Consider the following 16,496-nt stretch of genomic DNA (forward strand, 5'->3'; position numbering starts at 1 on the left):
CCCAGAGAAGGGAAATAAAGCCTAAAAGCACCAATTAAAAAGGTGCTTGCTTGTGGGAAGTGGCAGAGGGGGCTGAAATCTGAGAGAGCACAGAACACACGCCACTGCTTGTTCCCCACATACAGCGCCACAACCCAGCCACTGGGTTGCCCTGTCCTGGTGAACACCTAAGGCTCCGCCCCTCATATGTAACAGGCGCAAACAGCTCAAAAATGGCTCAATCAGAAGAACAAATCAAAGCCCCAGAGCCAATACTTTTAAGCAACCAAGAGATAGCCAACGTATCAGATGCACAGTTCAAAATACTGGTGATCAGGATGCTCACAGAACTGGTTGATTTCGGTCACAAATTAGAGGGGAAAAAAAGGCTACACTAAGTGAAATGAAGCAAAATGCACAGGGAACCAATAGTGATGGAAAGGAAACTGGGACTCAATCAATGGAGTGGACCAGAAGGAAGAAACAACGAAACAGAAAAGAATGAAGAAACAAGAATTCAAAAAAATGAGGAGAGGCTTAGGAACCTCCAGGACATCTTTAAACGTTCCATTATCCAAATTATAGGAGTACCAGAAAGGGAAGAGGAAGAGCAACAAGTGGAAAACTTATTTGAACAAATAATAAAGAACTTCCCCAATCTGTCAAAGGAAATAGACTTCCAGGAAGTCCAGGAAGCTCAGAGAGTCCCAAAGAGGGTGGATCCAAGGAGGAACACACCAAGGCACATAATAATTACATTAGCCAAGATTAAAATGGAGAGAATTCTAGAAGCAGCAAGAGATAAGGGGACAGTCACCTACAAAGGAGTTCCCATCAGACTGTCAGCTGATTTCTCAAGAGACCTTACAGGCAAGAAGAGCTGGAAGGAAGTATTCCAAGTCATGAAATCCAAAGACCTACACCCAAGACTGCTCTATCCAGCAAAGGTTTCATTTAGAATGGAAGGGCAGATAAAGTGCTTCTCAGATAAGATCAAATTCAAGGAGTTCATCATCACCAAGCCCTGATTATATGAAATGTTAAAGGGACTTATCTAAGAAAAAGAAGAAAAATATGAACAGTGAAAGGATAGCAAACTCACAGTTATTAACAATCACACCTAAAACAAAAGCAATCTAAGAGGACAGCTAGATCAGGAGTGGAACCATAGAAATGAAGAACACATGGAGGGTTAGCAACTGGAGTTGGAGGAGAAGGGGGGAGAAGATACAGAAAACAAGTAGCATAGATGGTAGGTAAAAAATAGATAGGGGGAGGGCAAGAATAGTAGGGGAAATATAGAATCTAAAGAACTTGAGACACATGGTCATAAACTAAAGGGGGGGGAAGGGAGGAGGGGGTGTGCACGGGGGAGGGGAATGAAAGGGGGAATAGAACTATAATGGTATAATCAATAAAATGTTTTTAAAAAGATAAGGGGACAGTCATCTACAAAGGAGTTCCCATCAGACTGTCAGCTGATTTCTCAAAAGAGACCTTATAGGCAAGAAGGGTCTGGAAAGAAGTATTCCAAGTCATGAAAGGTAAGGACCTACAACCAAAATTGCTCTATCCAGCAAAGCTTTCAGTTAGAATGGAAGGGCAGACAAAGCACTTCTCAGATAAGGTCAAGTTGAAGGAGTTCATCATCACCAAACCCTTACTATATGAAATATTAAAGGGACTTATGTAAGAAAAAGAAGATAAAAAATATGAACAGTGAATGGACAGCAAACTCATAGTTATTAACAACCACACCTTAAACAAAAGCAAACTAAGTGGAGACCTAAAACAGGAGTGGAGCCACAGAAATGGAGATCACATGGAAGGTTAGCAACAGGGGAGTGGGAGGAGAAGGGGGAGAAGGTACAGAGAATAAGTAGCATAGACGGTGTGGAGAAAATAGGGGGAGGACAAGAGTAGTGTGGGAAAGGTAGAAACTAAAGAACTTATGACACATGGACATGAACTGAAGGGGGGGAAGGTGGGTGGGAGGGGTTGTGCAGGGTGGAGGGGAATGAACAGGAGGGAATGGGACAACTGTAATGGCATCATTAATAAAATATACTTAAAAAAAGAAATGGAAAGAACGAACTCTGAGGTTATTTGCAGAGTATTGTAAGCAAGAGGGACAGTAAGTAAATCGCCGTGAAGTGGGAGTATGCTTGGCATGCAGTCAGAGGCCAGGTGTCGTTTGGAGCACAGATAATATGAGATGGAATCAAAAGATATGAGGAGTGCATAGATCATACAAGATTTGGTTAGATAAACTAAGGCTTTTGATTTTGCTCTAAATGAAGCAGTTGGAAGGTTCTGAACCAGTGACCTATTTAAAAAAATTGGCTGCCATAATAAAGGGAGTATACTAAATTATAACTGTTTAGATGAATGATGTGGCTTAGTATTTTTCCAATGCAGAGCCCATAGGATTTGACAATGGATTGGACGCAAGCGTGGCAAAAAGAAATCAAGGTGACTTCACAGTTTTTAGCCTGAGAATTAGAAGGATGGCATTCCATTTACTGAGACAGGATTTTGTTTTGTCTTTTTTTTTAAAAAATTTTTTATTTATTTATTTATTTTTAGAGGGGAAGGGAAGGAGAGAAGGAGATAAACATCAATGTATGGTTGCCTCTCATGAGTCCCCTGCTGGGAACTGGCCTGCAACCCAGGCATGTGCCCCGACTGGGAATCGAACCGCAATCGTGTGGTTTGCAGGCCAGCGCTCAATCTACTGAGCCATACCAGCCAGGGCAGGATTTTGTTTTGGACTTATGTTTGCGTTGTTTACTAGATATCCAAGTGGTGCTTGTTAAGAGGATAGTCAGACATATAACAGTGTAGAGATCCAGGGCTGGGGTTATCAGACTGAATGGGTCTGGTGAAGGGGCTTTGAAGCTGCTGGATTTAGACCAGTATTTAGAAGTTGGGAAGATGAGAAGAACCCAGCAAATGGGTCTGATATCTTTCTCGGAGGCCAAATGAAAAATAGAGTTTCGAGAAGGATGAAGTGATTGACTGTATCCAGTGCTGCTGAAAGTTTGAGTAAGTTGACAGTTGAAAACTTGACCGTTCATAATGTATTTTTCATAGACTTATCAAGGATATACAATTTCAACTGTGGTATTTATTAGGCAGAATCAAGCTCTTCTTTACTCTGACCCAAATTCTGCAGCAGGGTTTCTCAAACTCTGCACTTACTGACATTTTGGGTCAGATAATTCTTTGTTGTTGGGGGGTGTACTGTGCCTTGCAGGGTGTAGTAGTATCCCTGGCCTCTGCCCACTAGATGCCAGTAGCGTTGCTCGGCTAGTTAAGACAATCAAGAATGTCTCCAGACATTGCAACAATACATGTCTCTATATAAAGAGAAAACCACTCTCTATATAAAGAAAGAGGAAAACATAAGAAACGGAAGTAAAAACATTTATAGTTTGGTAAGGAAACAATACATCTAAAGAATACAAAGTCTATGGCTACCAAACTGAAACAGAAGTTTGTCTATCTGCTCATGGCAGAGTACCATAATTAAGCTTTAATCAGCTAGTTTTTTGTTTTTTAAAAAATTAATATTCTAAGCATCTGCATCAAGGTACATTTTCTCCTCTGGTCAGGTAGCTCAGTTGGTTAAAGCACTGTCCCAATTCGCCAAGGCTGTGAGATTGATCCCTGGTCAGGGCACATTAAGAATCAACGAATGAATGCATAAATAATAGGTGGAACAAGAAGTCAATGTTTCTCTCTCTCTCCCTTGCCCTCCCCCTCTCTCTGATCAGCAAGTAAAAAGAAATTTTTAAGGTACATTTTCTCATTAATTTCAAAATTTTTTTTGTCAACTAAATCTCACATTATTTCAAAACTGGAAATGGCAATTCACTAGAAATGGAAAACATCACCCACCTGAGCATTGTGAAGATATATCTAGGACTAGCAGAATCCTTGCCACCATGCAGCCTGGTACCAAACTGACCAATGGGCTGCAAGAGGTTCAGATTATTGCTACCCACAAAATTCTGAGCCAAATTGATAATGGTCATCATTAGTGACATCTGAGGAAGGAAAAGATTTGTTAATCTGATCTGTAGGCTTTAATAATACATACCCATTATTATGACTAAGCCGTACTATAATCCTGTTAGATGTTATGAGATGTAAATGTTTACTGAGTTTGTTCAGATAAGTACGTGACAGATGTAATGCTTTAACCCAAGAGTTAGGCTCTGAGTTCAGGGCTCTTGCCTTCCAGTAATTTCAATCAAGTGTTTGAAGGCATAGCTCCTTTCTTCATCCAAAGCAGAGTGAAAAATTCCCTACTTTAAGTCACAACACTTTGCTCATTTCTACTCTAGCATGTATAACTTTATTCTGTGGTTCTGTGTTGGCCCTCTTGGTTAAACTGTGATTATACCTTGAAGGTAAGAAACATATTGTCTTTGTATACATGGTAAACATTCCACAAATCTTTGTTGTATGAACATTTACTGAGCACCCACTATATTTTAATTGAAAGCAGAAAGCAAGACAATCATTACATTTAAAGTTTTAGAAACTTATAGGCAATCTAGTTTTTTAAAACATAATGAATACAAAAAAATTCAATCACAAAATAAAAAAAAATGTATGTTTGTGTAAAGTCAAGTAATTTAAACGTATAAAAAACTGGAAGCCCCAGCTAGTGCTCAGAGGATTGAGCATGGGCCTGCAAATCAAAGGGTCACAGATTGGATTCCCAGATGGGGCACATGCCTGGGCTGCAGGCCAGGTCCCCAGTAGGGGGCACGGGAGAGGCAACCATACACTGATGCTTCTCTTTCTCTCTTCTTCCCTTCCCCCCCTCCAAAAATAAATAAATATGTATTTTTTTAAAAATTGCGAAGTTGCCCTTCCCAATTTCCAGGGATAACATCAGTAATTTAGAACACATCCTTCCAGACATTTTGCTTTACATACTGTTCTGTCTCTTTCTCCCTCACCTGACACAGTACACAAGCATTCTTCAATGTTAGTACACAGAGATTCACTTCAGTTATCAGTTATATCACTGTCTCCATGCACAGATGTGACACAATTTATGTGTCACCATTTTTCACTTGGGACATTTTTGATGCCTAAATTTTAGAATCAAAGTTACAATGAATATCTTTGAACACAGATCCTTAAAGACTTACGAATATCCTTATATAAATATTATTTTTAGAAAAAAGATTTATTAGGTCAAAGTGTAAGCACGTATCTCGTCCGATAGATTTCACCAAATTGTTCTCTGCTATGGATATACAAGATTATATTCTTACTAAGTGTTTGGAGAATGATCTGTAGGTATTTCTGCTATCATGTTTTCTGGATACATCATGGATTGTGTGTTTACCTCCCCGTGATGATAAGAGGACATCTCAGCCACTGACCCAGCTAACTGAGCAACCTTCACCTCTCGCTTGTCATTCCGTTTGAAACATGTGAATAAAACCTTTCTCTGACCTGGTTTCAAGCCTTCAAAATGAAAGAAGTGCAAATGTTAGTATCCTCCATTTAACTGTTTCTAGGCATTGATTTTTTTTGCAATCTTTTAAAAAAAATTATGTTGTTCAAGTAGTTTTCTTTTACTTCCATCCCAGCCCACCCCTCCGAGTGCTCCCCACCTCCGTCCCATTTCCACCCCCCTAGTTGCTGTCCATGCGTCCTTTATACTAGGTTCCTGTAAATCCTTCCCCTTTCCCCCTGAAATTCCCTCCCCTCTGATCACTGTCCACTTGTTCTCGATTTCTATGTTATGATAAAAACAGACTAAAAAAGCTGGAACTCACCATCCACCATAGATGGGATAGATCTTTCGTTATCAGAATTTGAGAACAGAATAAGTTCCTTGTTTATGAAGTCATTATATGTCAGATATGTGGTGGTTTGCCCATACAAGTAGTCCTGAGGGACCAAAGAGAGTATTATATGATCCAGTTTAAAATAAGGAAACAAAGAAACCTCTCAGTATTTTTAGGGTAGTTCTTGAATCCCTCAAAAATTCAGAAGTTCTTTGTTTTAAAAGATAAATTGCTGCACAACTTAATAAAGTGCACTCTCTTGGTAATTTCTTTTATGCCCAATACATTTATGTAGCAGTCTAAATAAGAATAGGAACATGTATATTACTATTAATTATTATACTTTTTACTGAAATAACTACTGAGTAACTTAAATTTCTTTTACCAGCCCTGGCTGGTGTAGCTCAGTGGATTGAGCACAGGCCTGCGAACCCCACGATCGTGGTTCGATTCCCAGTCAGGGCACATGCCTGGGTTGCAGGCCAGTTCCCAGCAGGGGACTCACAAGAGGCAACCATACATCGATATTTCTCCCCTTCTCTCCTTCCCTTCCCCTCTAAAGATAAATAAATAAAATCTTTTAAAAAAATTTTCTTTTACTAATCCTAAAAGGTCAGCAAATAGTCCATTTTGTGGGATATATTTAAAATTTTTACCTCAGGAAGGCCAAGTAACTTCCGTTGTCTTCTATCTTCCATAAAATGAGTTAGCCACTCCTTTCGATCATCTGTCTGTTTTTTGCTAAAGGCCTACAAATTAGAAGATGAAAAAGATATCACTGATACTAATAGTTTCCAAAATCTCTCTTGTATAAAAACTGAAATAACAAAAACTCAGTTTTGTAAAATATCCGGTCCCTTTCTCTGGGATATGCTTAACTGAAAATACTTGGATCTAAAAAACATTCTATTATATAAAAATTTAAATGTTTCAATTGACTAGCTAAAGCAGTGCTTATAAAACTAGAATGTATACATGAAATACAATTCAAATTCACCAGGCTGATTGCAGCATCATCTTCAGGACCAGAATATTTGAACTGGATACGATGTCTTTTCATATCTGCAAAGTATTCTTTAGCTTCTTTTGATGTGCTGGTGCCCAAACCTACACAACCAAGAATACCAAAGCACTCCATATAATCTTGTATAATGGTATATTACAAAATGAGAAATTTTATACGGGTTTCATTACAAACCTTTGTAATACTTGACTTTCCATTTTTTATGATTTGGTGTAGAATTCCTCCATTCGTCAAATTCAGGAAGACTATAGAATGCCATTTCTTGCTTGTTTTTAGACACCTGTGGTAAAGAACATACTGCTGTGACTGTGCACAGGGATGGGTCTCCTACACACTAACATATCACTGGCGCTAAGCGAGTATCAAGGTTTAAGAAGTGGGGCCTTCAAATATCCATTATGACAGGGGTGTCAAACTCATTTTCACCTACAGCCACATCAGCCCCGTGGCTGCCTTCAAAGGGCCAAATGTAATTGTAGGACTGTGTAAATGTAACTACTCCTTAACGAGGGGCAAGGAGCTTGGCACTACCGCTGGGTAGAAACAAGTGCCGGGCTGAATCAATCAAATCCACCCCGGAGGGCTGGATTTGGCCCTCGGGACTTGTGTTTACCACCTGTGCATTATGGTAGCTTAGAAATTACTATACCTTTACAATGGGAGTGATAAATTCCTCCAGAAAACGATGTCGCAGAAGAGAGGGCCAGTTATGATGGATAAAATTAATCAGCAAGCCTTTGATATGGGAACCATCTTGGTCCTAGAAATATTTGGAAGGCCAAACACAGAAGAATTGTTTAGAAACAAAAAATTATGATCAATATACTGGTAATTTCTCAAATTTTTAATGGGGATCAATAAAAAAAAAGGCTATTCAAATATTCAAAGAATATTCAAATCCGGACTCTTAAACTGTATATGTAGTACATGATATAAACAGAGCATCTAATTAGAGACAATGACTAAAATCTACAAGCTAAGTAATTTCCTTTCATGGCAGGAAAGCAATGATACACTAAGACATGCTTAACGCAACAATCTAAAGTTCCTGAAAAGCAAATCTGACCTGATCTGTCATAATCATTATCTTCCCATAACGAAGAGTCTTCAGTGAATCTTCATCTTCATAGTTTTTCTTGTACTGAAGACCCACAATCTTTATGATATTGTTAATTTCAGCATTCTCCATGATCTGAAATGGATGTATATTGTTTATAAATTTGAAAATAACAAAGATACAATGGTGTATGTTGCCTGGATTTTTTTGAGCTCTGGTATTTTGAGTTATTATTAGCCTATACTTTACTAAGTTAGAAATATCTGTTAAGACATGCTATAAAGTACCAAATTTCTTAAAAATAGTAAACAGTCTAAAATATTTTTGAAATGCCCAAGGAGGGAATGAAACATCCAGCATAAAGTCCTGCATTATAAAACTAGATAGAGATTCTAAAGACAGTTTTATATTCTACCTGTTTATGAGAAGCTTCTCGAACATTGAGTATTTTTCCTCTAAGAGGGAAAACCCCGTATTTGTCTCTCCCAACCACACCAAGGCCTGAAACAGCCAAAGTCTTAGCTGAGTCTCCCTCAGTCAGGATAAGTGTACAGTCAGTAGAGTTTCGGCCCCCTAAAATAAAAAAACACAATTAATATTGGCACATTTAATTCAACCTCAAATATTAATTCAGACATGCGGTTAATAGCTTTGTGATAAAACCCAAATAATTTATAATTCATAACAAGTTGGCTTACATTAAATAAATCTGTATGTTTTCCTGTCAATTTGCCAGTTTAATTTTCAGACCTAGCCAGGGACCTAAGTGGGATGAGAACATTTTCCTCTCCTCAGTAGATCAACATGTAAACATTTTTGTTCTATATCTTCAAATAATCATCTCAACATTATTTATAATAACCCAAAACTGGAAATGAACTTAGTGTTTAATAACAAGGAATCCACTGTTTTTTAAGAGCAAAAATATTCTCTTGATATTAACTATTAAAGAAAAAATATTCATGGTATGCTGTTAGTGAATAAGACAAATAACAATGGTCAGACTTAAAGTTTAGAAACATTACATATGTACCTGCATCATTGGCATCATCAAGTTTGGGAATTCCCTTGATTCTGTTATGTTTTACAGCCGAACACTTCTTGTTTAACTGGACTTGAGCCTTAAACTTCACCCAATTTAGTATGCTTTCTACAATACCACAACCAGTTGCCTGAAAAGGAGAAGAATTCATGTTAGGGAAGAAGAGTTCTTTCAGAAATCTGGAATACAAATGAGCTCCCATAAAAATAATTGAAAGATTGAAATAGAAATACGATTTCTGGACAGAGGGTGGAACATCTTTCTGTCTCGGGTTATCACTGCTGAGGAAGCTGGTTCCTTTTATTTCATTCACTCAATAAATATTTACTGACTATGCACTCATACTGGGCCAGACACTAAGCTACATGTTGAACATGTAGCAGTTAGACATGCTCCTTGTCCTCATGGAGTTTAATATATAGCAAAGAAGACAAGGCAGAAATAAAATGAGAAATCACACCTGCGATAAGTGTTACAGATAAATGGAAATGTGCTGCATATAGGTGTGTGTCCAGTGTTCTGCTGGAACAAACTTAGTGGGGGAGAAAGGTAGAAAGTAAAGGCTTTCCTGAGGAAAAGGCAATGAAGACTACTAGGGTAGTCTTCATTGAAGACCCTAGTAGTTGAGCAGATTTAAGCACTTCAGGGAGAGATCAGCATGTGGAAAAGTTCTAAGGAAGGGAAGAGTACTGTGTTTTCCAAGAATTTAAAGCCCATAGGACTGAAGATTAGATAACACAGGAAAGAGTGGCCCTGAGATGAGGTTGGAGACAGCAGGGTCTTATAGACCAAATTAAGAAATTCGGCCCTGGCTGGTGTAGTTCAGTGGATTGAGCGCAGGCCTGCAAACCAGAGTATTACAGTTCATTCCCAATCAGGGCACATGCCTGGGTTGCAGGCCAGTTCCCAGTGGGGGGGCACACAAGAAGCAACCCTACACTGATATTTCTCTCCCTCTCTCCTTCCCTTCCCCTCTAAAGTTAAATGAATAAAGCCTTTATTTAAAAAAATTTTTTTGAACTTTTCCTAAGAGTGGGGATCCGTGAAAGACTTCCAAAAGAGAATAAAGACAAAACACAGATTACTCTAGGGCATTACAAGGAAAGGATTGAAATTGTTTGTATGTTAAGGATCTATTAAGAAAACAAATATGGGAAGGCTACTGATATATCCAAGACATGATTCTTATTGGACTGCAGGGGCAAAGAGAAGGTTCCCGACTTTCTTATTTATGCGACATTTTGGGGGCCTTTACTAAGATAGGAAATAGATTTGGTTTTGGGGGGGTGGAAGAGGTCCTTATATGGAGGCCAGTGAGTATGAAGAGAACTGAGTTTCGGATGTGTGATGGAGAGAAACTTCAGGCACCCAATGTTTGGTAAGCACTTAGATGGGCCAGGTTCAGAAGTGAGCTAAACTGAATGGTGATATGACATGGGGGAATACAGGTGCCCTGGATGGATAACTCAGTTGGTAGAGCGTTGTCCTGATACGTCAAGGTTGCAGGTTCAATCCCAGTCAGGACACATACAAGAAACAATCAATGTAAGTGCATGGATAAGTAGAACAGCAAATTGATGTCTCTCAAATCATTAAGTTAGAAAGAAAATGGGGGGAATATAGGCATATAGGTGATAATCAAAGACCCTGGTAAGAACAGTGAGGTAAAAGCTGTTTATTATTATTATTATTAAAGATTTTATTTATTTTTAGAGAAAGGGAAAGGGAGGGAGAAAGGGACAGAAACATCCATGTAAGAGAGAAACATCAAATGGTTGCCTTCCACACATGTTGGTCCAGAGACCAAACCGTAACCCAGGCACGTGCCCTGACTGGGAAACAGACCCGTGACCTTTCGCGTTGTAGAACGATGCCCAACCCCAGTCAGGGCTTAAAATTTCCTTTTTAGAGTGAAAAAAATATGTAGGAGGAATCTTTGTTCTGCAGAGCTGAGAAGAACAATGGAAAATGCTTTTATTTTCTATTTCCTTCCAAGTACTCACAGCTTTGATGAATTTTTCACTTAGTTGGCACGTTGATCCAAAGCTCTTGACTTGCAAAGTCATGTTTTCTTTTGTCTGAGAGTCAAAGGTTGGGTTTTCAATCAAGGCATTCACAAAAATCCACATGTGATTTTTCACCTGCAGTAAGAGTTGACATTAAATCACTAACAACTTACTCATGCTTTATTAATAGCCTTTCTCTTCATCTTTGACCTTGGAAAAAAACTGTGCTAAAATACAATACCTGATGTGCTTTTACTGCAACACCACCCTTGTTCTTCTTCTTCACAACATCCACAAGTTTAGCCACAATCTGATCAGCTACATAATCAACGTGTCTGCCACCCTAATGAGGAAAAATGCCCGACTGTAAAGATCAGCATCCTCAAAATTATAATAACCAACATAAAAGTCTAATTTAGCTTACTTTGCACTGAGGTAGCCAAATATCCAAGTTCATTGTATATATTAAAATCAATAAGAATATATATGAAAATATAAATCATGATTAATAATTCAAGAATAAAATTACCTTGGAAGTGGCGATGCTGTTGACAAAGCTAATCTGCTGAAAGCCTTTTTCACTCATTGTTAAACACACTTCCCATCTGTGGTTTACCTGTTCATGGATAATTTTCAGTGGATTGCCAGTTTCATCTACCTTATCCTTCAGATACATGTCCACATAGCTACGGAATCCTTTCACCTGTACGAGAATTAAAATGGTATACAAAAAAAAGTTACAAAAAACAGATTCAATAATAACTTATTTTTCAAAACCAATGAAATGATTGTTCAATGATGGACATAAAAGAATTAAAGGGCAGAAAAGGATTTAGTTAGGTGTTTGAGAAATTTCCATTTGTAAGTTTAAAATGAGCTTATTAAAAAGTGGTATACAGTTTTCTTTTCAGGAACATATCTGAGAAGTGTTAAGAAAAACACGAGAGGAAAGAAAATCAATTTTGCTTTTGACAATGATCACAAATTCCCTCATGACTGGAAAACACTTACTGGCAGCTTATTTCCATTGAGGAAGACTTTGACATCTTTAGTGGATCCAGCAATATCATATGCTCTTCTGACCATTAGTGCAACAATATCTTTGTCTAGGCTTTGCATTTTAAACTTAGACAAATCAGGCTGGAAGGTAATGCATGTGTAATCTTCTCCATTAAAGGGCTTGAGTTCCATCTCACCAGCTCTCCCCATATTATCCCTCCATGTCTGTGGAAGAGTAAGATGAAAAATTCAAGTCACCTTACAAACCAGAACTAAATAACACAAATTTATAAGTCTTAAAAAATAACCAAATCCATGTTTAATTTGTGAACAATTTCCCATGTTTTATGATTATAATTCATGTTCAATTAAGTCAACCACTTATGCCATTATAAATTGGTATCATACAATTTATAATCAAGGCACCAGATACCTATTTACTTGCCTGTTTGAACATTTTCTTGTATTCTCTACTGGCTGTTTCCACTGTAAATTTGGTACTGAATATGTTACACAATTTGGCTCCATAGCCATTTCGACCACCTGGGTAAATAAATTTAAAATATTATTTTACTTTTATCTCATGAACAGTTTTATTTCTTAATCACTGGCAAAGAGATGCAGTTATAAAGATTTTAAAACTTAATCAGGGCACATGCCTGGGTTGTAGGCCAGGTCCCCAGTAGGGGGCATGTGAGAGGCAACCACACATTGGTATTTCCCTCTCTTTCTCCCTCCCTTCCCCTCCCTAAAAAATAAATAAAATCTTAAAAAAAATTATGCCATAGATGGGCATTGAATAGGTGTATTTATTTTATTATTTTTTAGCAACAATGTTCTTTATTTTCTTCAATACTCTACCTGTCACTTTTTTTTCATCATCATCATAGTTACTAGAAGTTAGGAGTTGTCCAAAGATGAGAGCTGGGACATACATCTTCTCAACTTTGTGTTCAACAACAGGAATACCTTTTCCATTATTCCATATACTGATTAAATTGTTTTCCCTAAGGAAAGAAAATCGGAATTTCATTGTTAAACCAATGCTTAAACATGTTTTGTATTTAAATATCATTACTTCTAAAATACGTAAATTAATGGTCTTAATTCCTTAATGGTTCTTTTTCATATATTTCTTTTGAAATTCAGCATAAACTAGATTTTGTACCATGCTCAGTTCCTGATACTCCTGAAATAGGAGCCAAGAGGGGAAAAAAGATTAAATCTGTCCCAATACCTACATAGATACTGATAATGTTGAAAAAACATGAAGTTTTAAAATGTTAGAGTCAACAAAGGAAAATGATTTATACTCAATGGAAAGAACAAAATTTGGATATAGTATTATTATACTGCTTTTAAGAGAATCATCTGCACTGTCCTAGCTCTTTTAGCTTTCCCACCCAACAAAACTGGTTGCAAAGCAAATATGAAAGGGAAAAACATTATCAATTGTAAAGTTCCCTGCCTGCAAACAGAATGCTAAGAATTGTATATGAACCTTAAAAATTTATTTATATATTTATTTATTTATTTTTAGAGAGAGAGGAAAGGAGGGAGAGAAACATCAATCTGTGAGAGATACATCCATCGGTGATCCCGGGACTCTTAATGGGCCCCCAACTGGGGACCTGGTCCACAACCCAGGCTCGTTTCCTGACTAGGAATTGAACCAGGGACCTTTTGGTTCACAGGCCCACACTCAGTCCACTGAGCCACACAGCAAGGGCTATTTGGATTCTGATGAGGCTAATAAGGTGAAACAAGCATCTTGACCACCCACAAAGAGACACCAGAATTTACAACCTGAAATGTTAGCTCTCTATCACCACCTGCTGGTTTATTTCTTGCATAGCATTACCTGCTGGGAGTGGGGGGGAAGCTCCAAAGCTCTAGAGTCCAGAATACTTCAATTGTTGAAGATGTTTTCTGAAGTATTTAGGGACAGAAGCATCACAATATCTGTAATTTGTTGTTAAACACTGTAGAAAAACTACAGTTGAAGCAAATATGGCAAAGTGTTGGTAACTGTCAGACTTAGATGACAGGTATCATAGATTGTTCATTTTAGTATTCTGCCTTTCAGTGTTTTTGCAGACTTTCATTAAAAAAAACCCAACTTTATTATAAACCCAAGAAAATTTTAACTAACAGTAACAATAAGCTATAACAAAAGACTGAGCAAGAGACTTACGGGTCAATTGTGACTCTAATACAAGACATTTTTGGGTCCCTTTGTTTGTTGTCTGCGGCATTAACTGAAAAAAAAAACCACATTTGTAAAAAACTGAAGTACTAAAAAAAATTCTTATAGTTAAAGACATAGAAAAAGTTTCAGGCACAGCAGTAGCATCAACAAGGTAGCATCAAGTAGCATCAACATTCAGCATTTTTTATTTATTCATAGTACTGTTTCTAGGAAAGAATTCAACTTTACTGCCTCATCTGTGCCAACAATTGTTTGAAATGACAGTTCTGGCTACAGAGGGTTTGTTAGGAACCATACTTCCTATGACTGATTTCACCAGTGCGTCTTTACACCAAATAATTTACTCACCTAGAATCTCATCAAAGATTTTGTACAAACCAGGAACAAACGTCACTTCCCTGTAGTTCATGCCAACATCTTCGTCGTAAACCCACATTTGCTAGAAACAAGGCAAAGAGATATGTTACTTTCACCCTTTATTTATTGTTTCATCATCCCGGTTCCTGTAGAGTCTTCGGGATTAAATACGTACATTTTATATATGTTTATATGTGTGTATTCACATGTGTGTGCGTGTATATATCAGGTCGGGCTACTCCCGGTGACACTGAATGCACACGACGCACAGAAATTTAACCAGGAAAGACACAGGCTCTTTAACTACGTGGGAACTGCGTCCAGTCGGGTTTTACCTGCGCCACCAACTCCACGGAGCCGATGTAGGTGTCGGGACGGAGCAAAATATGTTCCAACTGGGTTTTCTTTTGATAGATCCTCTCAATAGACAGTCTTTTCTTCGCATCTTCGTTTTTCTTGGGTTTGTTGATTTGCATATTTTCATTTACAGGCTAGCAGTTTTTAAGAGAGAAACGTGAAGAAAAGGGGCGTTCCATCACAGGTTTACCAGACACCAATGAACCAGGCGCCCGCCCCCAGGGTGCCCGTGCACGCACCGAGAAACCGGAGCCTGGCGGCAGCGGACGCCGGTTCCTGCAGGCGCCGCCGTCCCAGGTTCCCCGGCGTCCGTTTTAATGGACGCACGACCTCCCGTGCCCGGCGCGGACATGCTTTCTGTGTCCGACAAAATGCCCGCGCTCGTTCCCTCCGCTCCGCCGACGCCGGCCGAGTGTCTGCCGCGTCCCAGGCACCGACCAGCGGCGGCCGGTCCGGGAGGCCACCGCCCGGCCGCCGTGAGCGCGGCGAACGCGGGAAGGGCCTTTTCTGAGCGCCTCGGAGGGGACCCCGTGCTCGGCCCCGCAGCTTTGCTGCTCAGGGCCGGCCCACCCCCTTTCCGGCCCGAGGGAGGGGAGCACAGCGGCAGTGGCGCCGCGCGTTTCCGGACCCGGGCGGACCGCCGCGATTAGGCGGATGTACGAGAGGACCGATTGCGTCCGCTGCCCGGGAACCGTAAAACGGGACGCAACCCCCTAGAAGGCAGGTTAGCCGATAAAACTTCAGTGGTAGCACCGTGCGGGGTTTCGCCCGCTCCGCGATCACGCCGAGCCCCGGGGGCCGGGGTTCGCAGGGAAGACGGGCTCCCAGCCCGCCGCGGCGGAACCGCGCCTCGCCCCTCTCGGGCAGCGGGGGAGATGCCCGGCCGTGCTCAGGCTCCGCAACCCGCCTTTTCCGCGAGCTGTACCTGCAGTGGTGACACCTCCATGGTGACGGCCGTGAAAGGGCTCGAGAACCCTGCGAGCGACTAAACTGGCGGAGCCCACGAGACAACCGCGGAACCGGCGGCCTCTCCACAGACGCTCGTCGGTTGGGAGCGCGACTCCAGCTCGACTCGAATTTTCCGCCCAAATCAGATAAGCCAATCCCTGACTCGCTCTCACCGGTTCCGTCCTGGACGGCCAACCGTAGCTGGCCTCTTACACCCACCAATGAAAGGCTGAGTTGGCCGGGTCTGTTTGAATGAACCAATTAGGCATGGGAGGCGGGACTAGAGGGTTTGCCAAAGGCACCACTCAGATGTGTAGCGGGGAGACAGACAGGGAATCTGGCCAATAAGAAGGGCTCTTTTTGTTCTCTCCGTGCAGAAATCCGAGCGGAGTAACGCGGTGCAAACGTGAAGGGGTTTTCTGAGGGGTCGACGGGGCAAAAAGATGGAGGAGTGTATTCATTCCGTGGGAACGCTCCACTTATTTCAGATCCCTGAAATGTAAAAACCGCCCTCCGTCCCGAGGTTTTTTTAGCGAGAGGAAGAGAACCCGAGCTCCATTTTCGCGAGGAGACTGAGCGCCGGCCTTCTGGACAGGAGGCCCGGCGAGTCGCTTAAGCAACACGGGTTCCGGCGTCTGCCTCAGTCTCCCCTGCAGGAATTTATTTTCAAAGAAACAAGAGTGCCGCGGTTGCGGCTTGCGG

General features: G+C 40.3%; 1 protein-coding gene across 1 annotated transcript in view; it reads right to left on the bottom strand.

The window, feature by feature from the left end:
• The window catches only part of TOP2A (DNA topoisomerase II alpha), a 29,906-nt gene extending 13,901 nt beyond the window's left edge, over positions 1 to 16,005 (bottom strand). Inside the window, exons 1-20 of the mRNA XM_037033389.1 lie at positions 15,772 to 16,005; positions 14,825 to 14,980; positions 14,481 to 14,571; positions 14,118 to 14,181; positions 12,785 to 12,930; positions 12,369 to 12,466; positions 11,936 to 12,148; positions 11,454 to 11,627; positions 11,166 to 11,267; positions 10,922 to 11,059; positions 8,910 to 9,048; positions 8,292 to 8,449; positions 7,886 to 8,011; positions 7,469 to 7,579; positions 6,994 to 7,099; positions 6,793 to 6,902; positions 6,452 to 6,544; positions 5,784 to 5,898; positions 5,348 to 5,469; positions 3,880 to 4,028 (exon numbers count right to left, since the gene is read on the bottom strand). Of these exons, the coding sequence (XP_036889284.1) occupies positions 3,880 to 4,028; positions 5,348 to 5,469; positions 5,784 to 5,898; positions 6,452 to 6,544; positions 6,793 to 6,902; positions 6,994 to 7,099; positions 7,469 to 7,579; positions 7,886 to 8,011; positions 8,292 to 8,449; positions 8,910 to 9,048; positions 10,922 to 11,059; positions 11,166 to 11,267; positions 11,454 to 11,627; positions 11,936 to 12,148; positions 12,369 to 12,466; positions 12,785 to 12,930; positions 14,118 to 14,181; positions 14,481 to 14,571; positions 14,825 to 14,980; positions 15,772 to 15,792 (2,432 nt within the window). The 5' untranslated portion in view covers positions 15,793 to 16,005. The remainder of the gene's footprint in view (positions 1 to 3,879; positions 4,029 to 5,347; positions 5,470 to 5,783; positions 5,899 to 6,451; positions 6,545 to 6,792; positions 6,903 to 6,993; positions 7,100 to 7,468; positions 7,580 to 7,885; positions 8,012 to 8,291; positions 8,450 to 8,909; positions 9,049 to 10,921; positions 11,060 to 11,165; positions 11,268 to 11,453; positions 11,628 to 11,935; positions 12,149 to 12,368; positions 12,467 to 12,784; positions 12,931 to 14,117; positions 14,182 to 14,480; positions 14,572 to 14,824; positions 14,981 to 15,771) is intronic.
• Between the last annotated feature and the right edge of the window lie 491 nt (positions 16,006 to 16,496).

Source organism: Sturnira hondurensis, unplaced genomic scaffold (genome assembly GCF_014824575.4).
Source record: "Sturnira hondurensis isolate 20B ecotype Veracruz unplaced genomic scaffold, ASM1482457v3 Scaffold0021632, whole genome shotgun sequence".
Taxonomy (NCBI): Eukaryota; Metazoa; Chordata; class Mammalia; order Chiroptera; family Phyllostomidae; genus Sturnira; species Sturnira hondurensis.